Below are 19,972 nucleotides of genomic sequence, written 5' to 3'. Positions count from 1 at the left end.
CATCATAAAAATAAGCTTAATATCTGTGACCCACAGTTCAGGTTCAAGATTTTTGTGACAGAATTAGCCTTCTCAAAAAGTCACTATTACAATTAGGACAAATTCACATTGTAATTCACATACCTGATTCTCCATTTCTGGCAAGACAGCACTATTCACCTGTTCTCCCTTTTTGCCTTTCAATAACCGGTTAAGGTCTTGATAAATATCTTTTGTGGAAAAGTCAGCTCTTTTTCTTTCTGTGATCAGAATTCCTCCTCTCTGAATAACCTATTTTACAAGAAATATTTTAAATTACTTTGAGAAAAGCTGTAAGTAAAGGAAAACTGTAACACTGACAAATATAAAGTGACAATATCTAACAAATTATTAACCCACCTTAAATTTTCATACTACATGCAAGATATTGCTAAAATATGTATGTATTAACAAGTATTTTAAAAATATATAAATGAAATTTTCATGGATATTTAAAATTATGTTCACATGACGCTTTCAAAAAATATTCCCAAAGGTAAAAAAATCTTAACAGAGTAATACTCTCAGAAAATTATTTAGATACTATCTATGCTAAAAATGCCCAGTTCTTATGGTATTTGAGGCCCACAAAAATAAAAGAACCCTAGGGCAATACAACATCCCTTAAGAAATATCTAATAAACCATACACTTATACCAGGCGTCCTCAAATTATGGACCGCGGGCCACATGCAGGTGTTTTTGCCGTTTTGTTTTTTTACTTCAAAATAATTATGAATGCATAATTAAATTCCTGTGCAGTGTGCATAGGAATTTGTTCATAGTTTTTTTTAAACTATAGTCTGGCCCTCCAACGGTCTGAGGAACAGTGAACTGGCCCCGTTTAAAAAGTTTGAGGACCCCTGACTTATACAAATGGCACAATCAAAATTTTGTTTAAAAAATCAGCTAAAGTTCCACTTGAACTATCAAAAAAAAAATCCTGCCCTGGCTGGTATGTCTCAGGCGGCTGGGTGTCAACCCGTGCACTGAAAGGTTGCCAGTTCGATTACCGGTTGGGGCATATGCCCGAGTTGCAGGCTTAATCCCTGGTAGGGGTGTGTGCAGGAGGCAGCTGATTGATTATTTCCTTCTCATATCGATCTCTCTCCCTTCCGCTCTCTCTAAAAATCAATTTTTAAAATCTTAAAAAAATTAATAATAATAATCCTGACAGTGAGGTGACTATGGGGGAAAGGGGCGGGGTGAGTAGGAGGTATAGGGGGGATAAATGGTGATGGAAAAAAATGTAAATAAAATTTAAAAATAATAATAGTCCTGAAGAATTGCATCATATTTATTTGATAAATCCATGCTAGATACAATAATAAATTGTGGAGTTTTTTAAATCACCTTGTTTTTCCCCTGAACTGTGAAAGCATTCCCTTTATCAATTGTGAGTTGATTTGAACCCTCTATGGCTCCCATTCTGTTACCCTTTAAGGAGGGAGGGAGGGCGAGAGGGGAAATGATCTGAAGTAGAATAAGTCTTAAATAAGAAACAGCTTATTCTAAAGTCCTATTAAGCACAAAATTTGTCAAACATAAAAATCAAGACATTCCTCAAAATAAAGCATTATTGAAATTAGATACTTTTAAATTACTCTTGTCCTTAAATACAATAGTATGTTAATTAGCACCTTTCCTAGGCTTGGTTTCAGCTCTGTCACTAGACCAATTATCTTACCTGCCTCAGTTTCCCCATGTCTCCAGCAGTCTCTCCTCCTGCTAAAACACATTCCTTTGGTCCAATTTGAATCATGAGAGCCTCCAGATTGGAGAACTGATCATTATCAGGGAACTCACACAGTCCTAGCTTCCTTTGTATGGAATCAACATACCCAACTCCGACCTGTCTTTGGCCATCAACTGTAGACATTTTAACACCCACAGTACCAATTGAAGTTGACACATCATTGTTACCGAAGAGAATATCTTCAAACTGAGAAAGATTACCAGGAGAAGCCTAAGCAATAACAAAGAAAAAGTTTAAGAAACTGTTGGATGTACTTGAAAATTTTACTAGCAAACAAGAATTACCCAACCTGGATGAATTAACGAAATGATTTTTACCCCCCTTCCAAAAAAAAAAAGAAGCTTATAACCATATATTCCAACAATTATCACCAATGTTCAATAAAGTATCCATACTTTTCCAGTTATTTTCAGAGCATTTGGGCGTATCTAAAATTAATTGTATCAAGTGATTTTCAATTTGTAATTTGACAACTGAGTTTATATACACACAATCATTAAGGAACCCAAAGTGATCATCCTGTCATTGCTAGGCTTAAATTTCTACATTCTGCCAAACTACCCACTGGTTGCACATATCAGTATTTTCACTACGTAGCTATTCCACATAGAAGAGCAGTATTATTAGCTTAAATACTCACCTTGAAAAGTCTCTCTATATCAATATACTTATGTGTAAAATGCAGATTATTCTAGATCAGTGATTTTCCAAATAAAGGGTCCTTGACCTATTTTCAATAATTCAAAAAGATTAGAAATAGCTCTTTAAGACTGCATAGACTAACTAGTGTCTAGTTTCTTTGCTTTTGGCTGAACAAGTCTGTGGGTGACACTAAAAACTTCAACCAGAGGCATTCTGAGGCAATTGACAACCATGGTAATAAAACATGAGATAGTCACAAATAGTTCAAATGAGCACAGTAATAGTCAAAGCAACCAGTAGCCATCAACAGTTCTTAAATGTGGTTGGCATCATAATCATTTATTTTATCACAGTATGATTCTGAATCTCCTGTAACTATGGATTGATTAAAATCTAGATCAAAAAAGAAAAATTATCTGCTATTTTTTAAAAGCACCGATTCAATCATAAATGTAAACGTCCTATTTTCACATACAAGCTTTGAATTTACACACAGAGCTTATGAAACACACCTTACATACCCTTCAAAGTGAACCAGTAGCTAATAAAATTGGATTCTTGAAGATGAAAAATGATATGATTGGTAATCTCTGAACATACAAACTACTGAGAACATGAAAAGAAAATCACAGATCAACTATTTTAAATATCACTAATACTTTACAATAGAATCAATAAGCTAAAAATAGCAGTTTTAGATCTGAATTTCTTAAAAGTCAAGATGAAGATATCACCTTTTTAACCTGATGAAGATACTACTTAAACATCCTCCCTTCCCCCTTAAAAAGAAGTAAAAAGAATTCATCCTGTCCTGACTGGGTAGTTTAGTTAATAAGAGCATTGTCCTGATATGCCGTTTGGGGTTCAATCCCTGGTCAGGCCACAAGCAAGAGTCAAACAATGAATGCATAATTAAGTGGAACAACAAATCAATGTTTCTCTTTCTCTCTCCCTAAAATCAATAATTAAAAAAAAAATTTTAGTTCATCTTGTAAGATTCTGATGACATAAAGGACTGAGATGTGATTAACTGATAACCATAGTACTCACTTAAACTTATGACTCTTTATTTTTATTGATTATTTTTATTGATTTCAGAAGGGAGGAGAGGTAGAAACATCAATGATGAGAATCATTGATCAGCCGCCTCCTGCACATCCCCTACTGGGGGACTGAGTCCTCAACTCAGGCATGTGCCCTGACCGGAAATTGAACTGTGACTTCCTAATGCATAGGTTGACGTTCAACCACTGAGCCACACCGGGCAAGGCTTAAGATACATTTTTTTTCTGAAAGTTCTATGAGTTTTTTTCTTGTGGAGTTTAATGTAATATTTAAACATTTGATGTTGGTGCTGCTTCAAATATAATATTTTTCAACCTTCATTTCATTACCCCTCCCAACCCCACTGCATTTGTAAAACTAGACATTTACTGAAGATTATATCTGAGAGAATTTAGCATTCTACACTATGGGAATTTTCCATTGCTTACTAAGAGAAGTGGGTCTTTTACCTATAGGTTTTATTTAGCCTATATCTTGAAAGATTTTAATAAAAAGTTAAGGGCACCACAAAGGATGTTTTCTATCTCATTCCTCATAGAACTCAGCAACAACAACAAAGAGTCATACGTTTGCTGGGCTACAAAACATGATCACCATTAAAGTCCCAGACTTACAAAAACTTACCATCTAATGGGAGAAAGGCACATACAAAGATACAAACACATTACAAATGTGTATAAGTGAGATATTTGGAATACTGTAAATTTGTGTGAAATTATTTCACAAACAGTAAAATCAAATCCTTATTTAATGCTGCATTCAACTTTATGTAACAGCCATTTATTACTTATCTTTTAGGGACAGTGACAAAGATCAGTGTTCATACTTACAAGGATTTACTGAATTTCTGAGTTACTTTTAAACTATAGTTTTTAAAAATCACATGCTAAAAATTAAAATTTCTCAAAGCATTTTAGTATCAGACCTGGTTAAAATATTAAAACATAAAGAATCTCCTTAGATTTTAATTTTTCTATGCTTAAAAATAAATTAATTAATTAAATAATTACCTTAAATGCCAAATACCAATCATTCTCCTTGGAGGCCTTATTTCCAGCTCTATTCTTATAAACTTCAACTCTATACTGCCGAACTAGAAGAAGATCTTTTACAAAGGACTCAAAATTCATTTTACTAAGCACAACACTCTCCAGAGTCTTTGCTCCTAAAGAAAAATATTAAAAATATGTTACAGATTTGAGAATTTGAAGTAATGTGTTCCAAGTACCTAACCCAATATTTCCCCCCAAAACTACAGTTCTCACAGTAATTCATTCATTCAATAAACTGCTTACCAAAATCCTGAGGACAATATTATATGTCCTCAGGATTTTGGTAGATGAGAAGTATAAAATGGTGAATAGAGCCCAGCCAGTGTGGCTCAGTGGCCGAGCATTGACTCATGAACCAAGAGGTTCACTGGTTGATTCTCAGTTAGGGCACATGCCTGGGTTTTGGGCTCGATCCCCAATAGGGGGCGTGCAGGAGGCAGCTGATCAATGATGTTTGTTGTTTTTTTAAATATATTTCTTTATTGATTTCAGAGAGGAAGGGAGGAGAGAGAGATAGAAACATCAATGATGAGAGAGAATCATTGATCGGCTGCCTCCTGCACACCCCTACTGGGGATTGAGCCCGCAACCCAGGCATGTGCCCTTGGCCGGAATCGAACCTGGGACTCTTCAGTCCACAGGCTGACGCTCTATCCACTGAGCCAAGCCGGCTAGGGCTCAATGATGTTTCTCACCGAAGTTTCTATCTATTTCTCTCCCTTCCCCTCCCTCTCTCTCTAAAACGGTGAACAGACATAGCCTTCTGCTTCTATGAAGCCTATAAATTAAAATAAAAAACTGAGAAGAGCCCTAGCTGGTTTGGCTCAGTGGATAGAGCGTCAGTCTGCAGGCTGAAAGGTCCCAGGTTCAATTCGCATCAAGGGCACATGCCCAGGTTGTGGGCTCGATCCCCAGTACGGGGCGTGCAGGAGGCAGCAGATCAATGATTCTCTCTTATCACTGATGTTTCTCTCTCTCTCTCTCTCTCTTCCTCTCCCTTCCTCTCTGAAATCAATAAAAATACATTTAAAAAAACAAAAAACTGACAAGATATAAAGAGAAAAGAATGAGTAAAAATACAGTTAACTTTACTTGTTCTTTCTTATAATTTGTTTTTCACAATATTGAATACAAGCCATATAATAGCTATACAGTATTTGTATGGAATGGAATTAATTTTTCAAAAGGTTCATAAAAATGAATTAGTAATTATGCACTATAAAATGCCCCGGATAATATATTCACATAGCTAAAAATTCAAAAGTTCAAAAAGGTGCAGCAAAGTTTCATTTTCGCCAATGTCCCTTACACATCCAGGTCACCAGCATAGTGTTATCCTATATAATCCTATATAATAAAAGCCTAATGTGCTAAGTGTCCGGTTGTCCAGTCATCCATTCAACCAATCAAAGCATAATATGCTAATGATATGCTAAGCATATCGCTCACTATGACGTGAACTGACCACCAGGGGGCAGACAGTCGACTGGAAGACCAGTCACTACGATGTGCACTGACCACCAGGGGGAGGATGCTCCGACTGGTAGGTTAGCTTGCTCCTGGGGTCCAGCTGATTGGGACTGAGTGAGATGGACCAGACATGCCCTAGAGCCCTCTTGCGGTCCCTCACCGGCTGGCCAACCTCCTGCACCCCTCCCCAGCCCCAATCATGCACCAGTAGGGTCCCTCAGCCTGGCTTGCACCCTCTCGCAATTTGGGCTGAGGGACTCCCCCTCTCCCCGAGTGCATGAATTTTGTGCACCAGGCCTCTAGTCAGTTTATAAAAATACTAAAGACCCGGTGCACGAGATTAGTGCACTTGGCGGGGGGGCATGTCCCTCAGCCCAGCCTGCACCCTCTCGCAGTCTGGGAGCCCTCAGGGGATGTCCGACTGACAACTTAGTCGAACATCCTTAGCACTGCTGCGGAGCCTTCCACCACTCTGCTCGCCAGCCATGAGCCTGGCTTCTGGGCTTCTGGCTGAGCGGCATTCCCCTTGTGGGAGCACACTGACCATAAGGGGGAAGCTCCTGCATTGAGTGTCTGCCTCCTGGTGGTCAGTGTGTGTCATAGCGACCAGTCGTTCCACCGTTCAGTCTATTTGCATATTACCCTTTTATTATATAGGATATTCTCAAATGTAGCATATGCACACAGAGCAAATATAAATAAAGCATTACTTTTTTCCTTTTACATAAATAGTTGCTTATTATACACACTGTTCTGTATCTCAATGTTGTTTTTAACTTTAATATATTTTGAAGATTGTTCCATCAGTACTTAATCAGCTTCTTTTAGTTTGGAGCTGCAAACAATCCAATGACTCTAAGGATGTTCTACAATTTAGTCTCTTACTGATGCACAGACATACAGGTTTTTAGTCTTTGTTATTATAACAATGTTATATGAACAGCCTTGTCTGTGCTTCACTCTCCAAACGTGTGAGTCTATCTGTGAGATAAAGTCTTAAAATTGGATTTTATCAAAGGATATGTGTGATTTTGATAAATACTGCCAGACTATGCCCCTGATTGGCTGTGCCAATTAACACCATCATCCATAAAGTATGAATGTATATAATCTTTCCCCCTATCCAGTCAACATAAGTTTTCAAACTTTCTGATATTTATCTTTGATCACTAATCCTCAACAAGAGGTGATCTGGCTCCTCTAGCAGACATGTGGCAATGTCTGGGGAACATTTGGGTTGTCACAATTTAGGGCAAGGGAACACTAATGGAATCTAGTGAGTAGAAGCAGGGATGCTGTTAAACATGCAAAGGACAACCCCTCACAACAACAAATTAATTATTCCATCCAAAATATCAATATTGCCAAGGCTAAGAATCCATCTTAGATGGAAAATAGTGGCTCAGCTTAGTTGTGATTTGCAAGTATCAATTTATTTACAAAAATCACCCACACTACCAAATGGAATCAAAACTCAATTTTCATGTAAGTAATGCCAATTATTCACTTACAGGCAATACAGAATATACTTGTAGATTATTCCAGCAATTCTAGATCTTATGAACAATTTAACCTAAATTTAACAGTAGATCATGTCAAGTACACATATCAAATACAAATAAGCATAAAGATTAATTATGACAGCCCTAGCCGGTTTGGCTCAGTGGACAGAGCGTCGGCCTGCAAATTGAAGGGTCCCAGGTTCAATTCCAGCCAAGGGCACATACCCAGGTTGTGGGCTCAATCCCCAGTGTGGGGTGTGCAGGAGGCAGCCAATCAATGATTCTCTGTCATCACTGATGTTTCTATCTATCTCTCCCCCTCCCTTCCTCTCTGAAATCAATAAAAAAGATAAACTGTGAAAAAAGATTTTTAAAAGATTATGACATAAGATTTATTTTGTACAGCACTTGAGACACAGCTGATACTTCCAATATTAGTTATACGTAACAGACAAGAATCTCCACTGTCACAGACACCCTGAAAATTGGCTCAAATCTTGCCTAAGGTTAATCCTTATGATCTAACACAGGACTGGCAAATATCTACAGCAAGCATGTCAAACTCGCGGCCCACCAGCCAAAAGTTTGACATGCTTGATCTACAGGGATCAGGCAGGTAACAAATTAGCAAAGGAAGCTAAAGGAAGAATTACAACAAAGATATGGTGAGAACTGACAAAATGAGAAAAGTACATCAGATAAAGAAGGAATCTAGACTCACTAGGTCTGAGAGCAGCTACTGAAGTGCAGGGATATTTTTGCCCAGAGTTTCCAACTGTGCAGATTTCTTAAAAAGAAGCTCGAAGCCCTGGCTGGCTAGCTCAGTTGGTTAGATGTGCCAAGGTCGCAGGCTCACTCCCCAGTCAGGGTACACACAAGAATCCTATATAATAAAAGGCTAATATGCAAATCAACTGAACGGTCGCTATGACACGCACTGACCACCAGGGGACAAACGCTCAATGCAGGAGCTGCCCCCGGGTGGTCAGTGCACTCCCATAGGAGGAGCGCTGCTCAGCCAGAAGTTGGGCTCACGGCTGGCAAGTGCAGTGGTGGTGGCGGGTGCCTCTCCCGCCTCCACGGCAGTGCTAAGGATGTCCGACTGCCGGCTTAGGCCCACTCCCCACGTCAGTCAGACATCCCACAAGGGTTTCCGGACTGCAAGAGGGTACAGGCCAGACTGAGGAACCCTCCCCCAAGTGCACAAATTTCATGCACCAGGCTTCTAGTGAACCAATAAATGCATCAATAAGTGGAACAACAAATCAATCAATCTCTCTTTCATTATCAATAAATAAAAATTTTAATTATAAAAAAGAAGCTTGAGCCCAGCTGGCCTAGCTCAGTGGTTGTGCATTGACCTATGAGCCAGAAGGTCATGGTTCAATTGGTTTGATTCCCGGTCAGGGGACATGCCCCAGTTGCAAGCTTGATCCCCACTAGGAGGAGTATAGGAGGCAGCCAATCAATGATTTTCTCTCATCACTGATGTTTCTATCTCTCTCTTTTTTTTCCTCTCTGAAAGCAATAAAAATATTTAAAAGAAAAAAACAAGTTAGAAAAAAAAAAGAAAAAAATCAAGTTGAATGTGTGGACGAAAGGGGCCACATGCTGACCTGACAAGCTCAGGGGAGGCCTGCATGGCAGTCTTGCAAACTCAGAGACCTACAGTAACCACAAAGGATGGTCTGAAATTAAACTTTAACTAAAAGCAGTTATGGTGGGCAGTTACATCCTAGGCCAGTATCTTCACTGACAAGGTCAACCTTTACCTTAACTGAGCCTGTCTTTTTGCATCTATGATAACATACCCTTGAAATGTCTGGGTAAGTTGTAACTTCCCTATTTCTGGACCCCTTGGGGCACAACCCAATGTGGTGGGTGCCAGGACAGATACCACAAATTCCTTCATTATCATGTTAATTGTTCCTGCACCCACCTAAGTATGTGCCCATCATTTTACTTTTAATCCAATCCCAGGAATTCCCGCCCCCCTTTGCTTTATTCCACCTCGTTAATCTATCACCAATGAATTTCATGTAACCCACCTACATCCCTCCTTTGATTGCAATGTATAAATACAAATGTAACCTGCCATTCTCCAACGGAGCATTATCTCAATTCGTTGAGGTTCTGCTTCCAGGCATATGTCAACAGTTTGGCTCAAATAAACTCACAAAAATTCTTTACAGGTTTCAATGTGTTTTTACGTTAACAAATAAAAATTATGTTTACTCTAGAATCACATTCAGTAAGGCATGTACTCACATTCTCACAAGCATATGCAGGAATTAAGGCCTATCCAGGTTGCAGCAGACTCAAATCTCCCAACTAATACTCAGATTCAGAACCACAACATGAAATGGGAGGCTCCATTTTAATTCTTCCCTGTTTTTGCCTAAAACATAGGGGGACCATGCTGGTTTGCCCAAGATTTCTCCAGTTTTAGTACTGAAAGTTCAGCATCCCAGAAGCCCCCTCATTCCTAGGCAAACCAGAATGATTGGCAAACCCTATCAGCCCATCTAGCTGAATTCCACATAGGCAACATTATTCCTATGATGAAACATAAAAAAAAAAAAAAACTTGCTCAAGAAAAGCACTGAACCAGAGTTAATACAAAATCAAAGAGGAATTTGTCCCAGAAACACTTAAAAATGCCATTGTGAATATAGTCAGCAACTTCTAGCAAATATGGCAGTGAGTTTCAAAACAGTGTTTTTCCTATCATCCTTCAATTTTGAAGGCAAAATATAAAGTGCAACCCAGCAAAACCAATTCTGGGGAGGGGAAAAAACACACTGATCTGGCATAATTCTTTAACAGCTCTTAAGTAATCAGTCCAGTTGGATTTGCCAGCATTTGAATTTGAATACTTACCACAAGATGAACAAGCCCTCTCAGATCTACAAGCAACACCACTCCCCATTTTTATACCTGACTACTTTGCATATCAATGTTATCTGCCTGGCCGGGAGTGGAAGTATCCAGAACAATACAGGCTTGGTAATGTCTTAACAGTGGGTGGGGAAAAGAGGCAATGAATAAGGTGATTCCCCTCCCTCCCAAGGCCTCCTCTACCTCCATTACTAACCTACAGATTAAGTTGCCCAAACTCCCAAGTTATCCTCCCAAGATACTACTCTCAAAGGGGTTTTGTGACACATTGGGTGGCAATGCATTTTAAGTCATATTTACCAAGAAGCACCTGAAGTGCAGCTACTTCTGGTGAAGAGCTAAGACCATATGCTTCCAGTCAGAATAGCTGGAAAGTAGGACTGACCCTCTGCTGTGAAATAAGAGGAACAGGAAGAGAAAGCTACCCAGCCTCCACCTGGTTATAGCAGAAAGAATACCCTCAGGATGGTGCAACATTCATTTTCTTGAAGAATGTGGATGCAAACCTGGATGCCCAGCCATGGCTCAAGCTGGTTGAGTGTCCTGATAATGGTTTGTTATAATAATGTAACCCCTCTAATGTATGAAATAATTATTGTGTGAAATGTTTGCTGTATGGAAACCTCCAATACTCTGTAACTTCCAAAATTAATGAACACCCCAATATCTTGATGTAAAAGCTCTGCACCCTTAAAAGTGTAAACGCCCTGCTCCAGCATAAGGCAACACCGTCTGGCCCACACTAATAAGGACACAAGTTGTTTACCACAGTCTATATAACCTGGAGACCATCTTCAGTTGAGGTCTCCTGCCCGATAAGAGGACTCCACGTCGCTCCGAGAGACAAGCCCCTGATTGCTCTGCTGTGTGAGCCTGAACCACCTGCCTGTCTCTGTTTTCGTCGTCTGTCCTTCAGTGTGCATCGCCGGGTGGCCTTTGCTGGAGCCTAGGACCCACTAGGAATAGGTAAATAAACCCTGTGTGATTGCATACTAATTCTGTCTGTGTGTCATGTGTTCTGGTCCGGCTCAGCTGTCTAGACATTGAAGTACCAGGGGATAGGCCGTTATTGCTGACTCCTGGTCACCTGCATTTGTCCCACTAAGTCTAGACAGATAATCAATTAATTGAGACATAATTGGGACATGGTTCAATCCCCTGCCAGGGCACATGCCTGTGTCATGGGCTTGATCCCCAGGAGGGGGTGTGTAGGAGGCAACCAATCAGTGATGTTTCTCTCTCATCCATTTCTCTATCCCTCTTACTTCCTCTCAATAAAAATTAATAATAACATTATTTAAAAAAAATAATAATAATGTAGGCCCTGTCGACCCATGCACTGAAGGGTCCCGGGTTCGATTCCAATCAAGGGCACCTACCTGGGTTGCAGGTTCAATCCCTGACCCAGGTTGGGGAATGTGGAGGAGGCAACCAATCCATGTGTTTCTCTCACGTCGATGTTTCTCTCTCTCTCTGCCTGCCTGCCTCTGTCCCTTCCTCCCTCCTTTCTTTCCACTCTCTCTAAAAATTAATGCAAAAAAATCCTCAGGTGAGGATTAACAACAAAAAAGTAATAACCCAAATGTCCATCAACTGATCGAAATACGCTACATCCATAAAATGTTAAGTGAAAGAAGCCGCCCTGACTGGTTTGGCTCAGCAGATAGAGCGTCAGCCTTCGGACTCAAGGGTCCCAGGTTCGATTCCAGTCAAGGGCATGTACCTTGGTTGCGGGCACATCACTAGTAGGGGGTGTGCAGGAGGCAGCTGATTGATGTTTCTCTCTCATCAATGTTTCTAACTCTCTCTCCCTCTCCCTTCCTCTCTGTAAAAAAAATCAATAAAATAAAAATAATTAAAAAAAAAAAAAAAAAAGAAGCAGCAGCAGCCAGGCCTTGGCAACATGGCTCAGTAATTGAGCATCGGCCCATGAACCAAGAGATCAAGGGTTCCATTCCCAGTCAGGACACAAGCCTGGGTTTTGGGCTCAATCCCTGGTGGGGCATGCAGGAGGCAGCTGATAAATGTCTCTTCCTCTCTCTAAAAACTTAAATTAACCCTTTGCACTCACTTGCTTTTTTCTTGATTCCTTTATTCTAATGCTAACGGTGTCGAGTCACACTAGACATCCGAGTGCAAAAAGTTAAAAAATCAACACATACTTAAAAAAAAAAAAAAGCCAGTCACAAAGTCCACACACCATACATTGTATGATTCCATTTAGTCAGAGCCGCCCCCGCCCCCTTGCTGGTTGCCGTCCCCCCACCCCCACCCCCACCTTGGCCTGACGCCGCCCGCTTACCTGCTCCACCATCCTGCAGGGGTCCTGCTGGGGCCCATCTGGCTGGCAGTGCCTTCACTGCTGCGCCGCCCCCTGGTGGTCAGCGCATGTCGAACTCCCGGTTGGACAATTTGCGTATTAGGCTTTTATTATATAGGAGGATTGGTTGCTTCTTGTATGTGCCCTGACCAGGGATGGAACCCACAACCTTGGGGTATCAGGACAAGCTCCAACCAACTGAGCTACTCGGCCAGCGCCTCACATTCACTTCTAATCACCTTAACCACATTCCCAATAGGAATAAGATAAGGTGACTTTCTAGGTTATTCTATTCTTGGAAATGTCCTTGGCAAAAACCAACATTTTAACTTTCATGGTCAACAAAAGAAAAAATTATGTTAAAAAAAAAATCTAGCTCTCTTTGGCCCTCGTTTCCAAGATGACCAAGAAAAGAAGGAATAAAGATCGTGCCAAAAAAGGCCGAGGCCATGTGCAGCCTATTCGTTGCATCAACTGCTGCATCAACTGCGCCAGGCGTGTGCCCAAGGGCAAGGCCATTAAGAAGTTTATCATTCGAAACATAGTAGAGGCTGCAGCCATTAGGGACATTCGACACTTACGTGCTTCCCAAGCTGTATGTGAAACTAAATTACTTGTGTGAGCTGTGCCATTCACAGCAAGGTAGTCAGGAATCACTCTCGTGAAGCCCGGGACACCCCCACCCCATTTAGACCTTCGGGTGCTGCCCCACAACCTCCACCCAAAGTCCATGTAAGGAGCTAAATCTTTAAGGAGTGAAAAGTTCTCTAGGGGGAAAATAAATGGAAATTGCACTTCAAAAAAACAAAATCTACACTCCAATATTAAAGATTCCTGGATGTTCATACTAAATTTCCTGCCTAATAAATGGATGTATTGCTTAGCATCCATCCATTATTCCTTTCATAATCTAACTTAGACCAAAAACAAAAAAACCACCAACTATTTGTATTAACAGGTACTTAGAAAAATCAGTTATCCAATTTACACAAAGAAGTACATTTAGAACTTTACACATTTTAAATGCTTAAATTATTCTAAACCACAAGAAAACAAAGAAAAGTGTACTAGCCTAGAATAAAAGGAATCGTATCATCACTTTAAGCCTGGAAAGTAATTTAGACCGTCATTAACTATGAAGCCACCATAACACTGCCTCTGGCTGGTCTCAACTGGTCCCCATACCTCTAATCTTGCTCCTTCTGCCCCATCCTCCACACTACAGTGGAAATGAGCCAACACACCACTTCCACCTTAAATTAAGTCTTCAGAACTCCCACCGCCTACCTACAACAGACAGTTCTAGCATCTCACTCAGCACAACATTAAAAAGCCTTTTATCATCTGACCCCACCTACCTGGGCCACTCTCCTCGCTCATCATTTTCTGCTCCTGCAACACCCATCTACCTCTTTTTCAGGCCCTCTCCCTGGCAAATTCCTTGTTCTTCAAGGCTCGAGTGGAATTTAGCCTCTCAGACACTACCTCTTCTGATGGCTCGTCTTTGGTACTCCTGCCTCTATGCCTCTTCAACAACTTGTTATGGGTCATGCAACGCCCAGTTCTTCACCTTGCATGGTTAATTATTTATGCCTTGCTCTCCACTAGAGTGAACTCTGTGAAGGCAGGGATATTGCCTTTACATCTATGTACTCCTGGTGTCCACAACCCTGGCTGACACGCCAGCCCTCAAGAAATCCCCACCTACTTATAAGTGTATTTCGAATAGCACATGATCTCACTCATCTAGGGGAAATAATGAACAACATAGACTGATGAACAAGAACAGACCCAGAAACAAGGAGGCATGGATCATCAGACTGTCGGGCCTCAGAGGGAGGGTAGGGAAGGGTGGGGGTAAAGGGGAGAGATCAACCAAAGGACTTGTGTGCATGCATATGAGCCTAACCAGCGGTTAAGGACAACAGAGGGGTGGGGGCATGCGTGGAGAGGGGTGTGGGATGGGAATGGGGGGATGAGGACAAATATGTGATACCTTAATCAATAAAGAAATTTAAAAAGAAAAACAAAAACAACAAAAAAAGAAATCCCCACCTAATGAATCTTTTGTCAGTAACATCCAATTTGCATGTGGCAACAGCAAGAGGAGAAATCCACAACTCCTTACGCCCCCGCCAGGAAGCTCTTTCCACTATCACAATGGAGCCAGGGAGGAAAGAGATCCACATCAAACGGACAGAACACCTAGCCCACATGGGGTGGGGAGTTTGTGGCTTTCCGGGGAGAGATGATGCTGGGGAGATGGATGGGGCCGAGCTGTAGAGGGCCCTGGATGCTGAGCTGAGGCTCAAACCGGCATTACAGGCCCAAGGGCACAGCTCACACATGGAGGAGCGGCAACTTTCACCCAGGTCACCTGGCTCCAGACCGAGTACCGTCCTGACCGCTGGGCAACACGGCTTCCCAACAGCCCTTCACGGGTCCCTGCGCTGCCCCGGCGGGGTAAGCCGACAGAAAACGGCCTCCCAAACCCACTTCCACTCTCGCCTCACGTCTGCACCGGTGTTTATATCACAGAGACTTGGCGCTGCTTATGATGAGTCAGTCACAGGACCCAGGTGGGGACGGAGGGCACAGACCCACCCGAATGCTGTTAAACCGAACCATTAAAACGCCCCCTACGTGTTCGTTGTAAGTTCGGCTTTGGGGCGGCTGCAGAGGAACAGGCTCCGGGCGGGGGCGCCCCACCTGGCCAGGCGGGGGCCGGGGAAAGCGCAATTTCGCACGGGGCCCCCACATCCCCAACCCGGGGCCCCCACACCCCCAACCCGGGGCCCTCCTCGCCCGAGCCCGCTGGCCGCCCGCTGCCTGAGAAGAGGCCCCTCCGCAGGGTCCCTGCGGCCTCGGCCGTCGAGTCCTCACCTGCCGGCCCTATGTACTTGACCACCCCCTGCGTCTTGAACACCTCGCGGGCGGCCAGCAGCGCATCCTCCCGGTGCGCCGTGTAGAAGTCGCCCCGGTCGAAGAGGCGCACCGTGGTGCTCGGCTTCTCCGGCATGCCCTGGAAGAAGCGCACGAAGGCATACTCGGCCACGCTCTCCAGCTGCAGCGTTTCCCTCGGCTGCACCGCCATGTCGGAACCTCTCCACAGCCCGGCGGGGGAACTGCGCGACCCCACACCCACGAAGCTGTTTCCCGCCTCCCCTCCCTCGCCCCCCGGGCAGCGTCCGGCCTCTGCAGCCCGACCAATCAGCACCCGGCGCTGCGTTTCGGTGGGTGGGAGTCCGCTGCCGCAGCCAATCACAAACGGACGCGGCCCAGCTTCCCGCGCACGCAGGTGACTGCCTACTGCGCCTGCGTGAGCCCAGGTCGTACGCCGGCCCTGCAGACGTCCATTCTGAAGATAATTTTGTTCTCCCCGGTTTTTTTCCGACTCTTAAGGGCTGGGATCCCGGGGATGGACGGCAGACAGGGAGAGCCAATAGGTGGGATGTTCTGGCAGGCTATGCGTTTTTTACGTACCCGGAAGCTTGGAAGTGGAATCAGAAAGAAACTTGAAAACAAGGAAAAACTGGTCTTCTCCATTCCCAGTAGTTTTTTTTAAAACTTGCTCCCTTCTCCCCCAACTGCCTCCCTTTCCCTTTTTAAGTAAACTGCCAACATCAAGATTACAAATCTAAAGCCCTGGCCAGATAGGTAGCTCAGTAGTTTAGAGCGTCCTCCCGATACGCCAAGGTTGAGGGTTTGATCCCCAAGGTCCCGGCACATACAAGAGGCAACCAATGAAAGCATAACTTACGTGGAACAAAAATGGATGTTTCTCTCTCTTCCTTACTTTCTCTAAAACCAATAAATAATAAAAAGATTACAGGTTTATTCTCCACAACCTTCTTATTGCTTCATACTAGCCATTTAGTTCACTCCTTGGTTGATTCATTAATTTGAAAATGTTTATATACCAGACTCTTCTAGGATCTAAAGATTACTAGTAAAAAAAATAAATAAACAGTGCCTTTGCGCTTAATTCTAGTGAATGGCTTTAGATAATACAGTAAATAAACTAAATGTTAGAAGATAAGCGTTTAGTTAAAAAATAAATAAATAAAGATGGGGAAGTGGGGTTGAAATTGTTAAAATGTTGATCAAAGACCTGAAGGACGTCCTGTCCTGCACAGTTACCTGCCTTCGAAAAGTATTACACGCTCCTGTTTGGCTTCCCTTCTGCCAAGAAAGCCTAGGAAGCTGCCCCAAACCCGGATTAAGCAAATAGAATGGGGGGGGGGGGGGGTTTCAAACGAATTCCCAGGTCCCACCCACATATAATGGGTTGGAATTTCTGAAGGTGGGGTCTTGGGATCTCTTAAAAAGCTCCCTAGGTATGCCTGATAATCAACTCAGTTTAAAAACCATTGACCCACATGTTAAAATACCTTTCGTGGCAGGAAGCAAAGTTTGGATCATTTGACTGTTGACTATCCAGCAATGCTACTTCCAGCCATTCTCCCTCCTCTCACCCAAACTCTATGATCTAAGACAAGGGAATGGCTGAAATCCTCCAGGAAGAAAAAAGAGGAAAAATAGAAGTAAAGATAAATCCTGAGAACATCAGTATTTCAGAGTCAGTGGAAGAGGAAAACAACCACGAGAGACTAAGGTCCATGAAGCCAGAGAAAATGTGTAAGCAACATACTGGGGTAGGACATGGAGCAGTCAACATGGTGATACGCTGTGGAGAGATCAAATGATGAAACACTGGGGGTAAAAAGGCCATTGGCAATTAGCAGGTCAGTGTTGAGCTTAGCAAGAGTAGCTTTTTAGAGATCAGACTGAAACTAGAGGGCATTGGATTAGAGCAGGCGTCCTCAAACTACGGCCCGAGGGCCACATGCGGGTGTTTTTGCCGTTTTGTTTTTTTACTTCAAAATAAGATATGTGCAGTGTGCATAGGAATTTGTTCATAGTTTTTTTTAAACTATAGTCCGGCCCTCCAACCGTCTGAGGGACAGTGAACTGGCCCCCTGTTTAAAAAGTTTGAGGACCCCTGGATTAGTGTGCCACTTAGCTCCAAATTCACCTTTTGCCTGCTCTGTAAAAATGGATCTGAAGCTTCGTCAGCAGAGGGTGCTGGAGAGACACTGCAAGAGGAGAGTGTAGTCCCCTTGCAGCACTGTTGGCTTCCCCAGTGCCCAGCTCCTGCAGACCCAGGACTTCGTCTGGCTCTGAGAGCATGGGTGGCTTCTCCAGCACAATGCTGGGCCTCCAGCAGCTTCTGAGAACCTGCCTCACACCCCAAATATTAAAGGTAGCTTTATAGAGTGGCTTTGGTGTCTGGTGAGACATCTCCCTATAAAGAGCTTTCCCAGGCACCCACCCTAACCGGTTTGGCTCAGTGGATAGAGTGTTGGCCTGTGGACTGAAGGGTCCCAGGTTCGATTCTGGTCAAGGGCATGTACCTTGGTTGTGGGCACATACCCAGTGGAGGGTGTGCAGGAGGCAGCTGATTGATTTTTCTCTCTCATTGATGTTTCTCTCTATCCCTCTCCCTTCCTCTCTGTAAAAAAAAAAAAAAAAAAATCAATAAAATATATTTTTTAAAAAAAGAGTGAGCTTTCCCCAGCACCCTAGAGCCCGGTTCAACAAACTTTTTCTGTAAAGGACAGACCCCATCGATAGGTTCTGTCACAACTGCTCAGCTCTACCACTGTAGTTTGAAAAAGCCACACACCTTATGTAAACAATAAAACTTTATTTATAGACATTGAAATTTGTATTTCATCTAATTTTCACATATCACAATATATTATTTTTCCCCTAACCATTTAAAAATGCAAAAACCAATCCTAACTTCTGGGCTGTATAAAAACTGGTGGTGATGGGCCAGCCTGTAGGCTGTAGTTTGATGACTCCTGTCCTAGAGGGAAGATTTTCATCAAGTTTCACAAGACTGACTTTCCAGTGATGCCAGTGCCATACTGCAGCAACCTTTCTGCCTCTCCCTCGAACTCGGGGGCCCAGGGTATGTACGGGGCTTAGGGGCAGTTAAAGGTCTCTTCCTTGGGTGCTGCACTATCTCAGCCCTAAGGTAGTGGCTGTTCCCTATATCTGCTATTCCTATTGTCTTTAAAGTTCTTGTTACTTTCTACTATGTCCATTTCTATCACTATATAACAAATGACCATATTTAGCATCTTAAGACAATAAGCATTTATCTGTTTCCATGGGTCAGGAGTCCAGGCATAGCATAACTGGGTCCTTCTCTTGGGGTCTTAAGATTGCTGAAGATGTCAGCCAGGGCTATGATATCACTTGGAGCTGGGGTCTCTTCCAAGCTCACTGGCTTTTGGCAGAATTCAGTTCCTATGGCTCTGAGATTGAGGCCTCAGCCCCTAGTCTGCTGGGCGTTTGCTGATAGGTGACCCTCTCTACAATATGGCAGTTTGCTGTACGGCTAACAGGAGAGCACCTCTGCTGTTGCTGTTCACCTTCAGACATTCTTTTAAAAGGATCATCTGATTAAGTCAGGCCCACCCACAGTAACCTCCCTTTGAATTCAGTCAACTGATTAGGGTTCTTTAATTACATCTACAAAATCCCTTCACCTTTGCCATATAACGTAATTTAATATTGGGAATGATGTATAGAGGGCATATACATCCAGGGTAAGAAATCTTGGGGACCATCTAGAATTCTACCTACTACAGATGGGATAAAAATCATGCTTAAATATACTTTTTACATTTTCTTTAATGTTATTTTTCATCGTATTTTTACATTTTTCCTATCAAAAGGAAAATATTTGACTTCATATAAAATACCGGGTGGGGCAAAAGTAGGTTTATAGTTATATGTGAAAGTTTATTCTTGTATTATTCTTTATTAATTTTTGTATTATTTTCCATACAAACTAAACCTACTTTTTCCCCATCCTGTATATTTGTACCATAATTATTCATTATACATGTTGAAAAACTGGTGCTTCTAATTTGACCAACCATAGAATTCATGGTTCACAACATTTTCTATCAATTCTGCCTCAAGGTATATTTGCCAAAATGCCAATTTGTCTAAAGCAGAATCTTTAGATTCATTCTGAATAAAACTTGATTTTTCTGTCAAGTTACATAATGTTATGCATTTTATACTGAACTAGAGGCCTGGTGCACAAAAATTGTGCACTGGGCGGGGAGGGAGGGTTCCTCAGCCCAGCCTGCGCCCTCTCACAGTCTGGAACCCTTCGGGGGATGTCCACCTGCCGGCTTAGGCCCGATCCCTAGGGGGATCGGGCCTAA

General features: G+C 42.5%; 1 protein-coding gene and 1 pseudogene across 2 annotated transcripts in view; one reads left to right on the top strand and one right to left on the bottom strand.

Annotated features, from left to right (window-relative positions):
- The window catches only part of MSH2 (mutS homolog 2), a 57,773-nt gene extending 41,891 nt beyond the window's left edge, over window positions 1–15,882 (bottom strand). The window contains exons 1-4 of the mRNA XM_079791688.1: window positions 15,606–15,882; window positions 4,491–4,645; window positions 1,705–1,983; window positions 124–270 (exon numbers count right to left, since the gene is read on the bottom strand). Coding sequence (XP_079647814.1) covers window positions 124–270; window positions 1,705–1,983; window positions 4,491–4,645; window positions 15,606–15,816 — 792 coding nt within the window. The 5' untranslated portion in view covers window positions 15,817–15,882. The remainder of the gene's footprint in view (window positions 1–123; window positions 271–1,704; window positions 1,984–4,490; window positions 4,646–15,605) is intronic.
- On the top strand, window positions 12,753–15,595 carry LOC307111704 (small ribosomal subunit protein eS26-like; annotated as a pseudogene). Its single transcript has one exon. The product of its transcript is annotated as a small ribosomal subunit protein eS26-like (transcript).
- Window positions 15,883–19,972: the final 4,090 nt, after the last annotated feature.

Source organism: Cnephaeus nilssonii (assembly GCF_951640355.1).
Source record: "Cnephaeus nilssonii genome assembly, chromosome: 15".
NCBI lineage: Eukaryota > Metazoa > Chordata > Mammalia > Chiroptera > Vespertilionidae > Cnephaeus > Cnephaeus nilssonii.
This window is presented reverse-complemented; position numbering and strand designations above follow the sequence as displayed.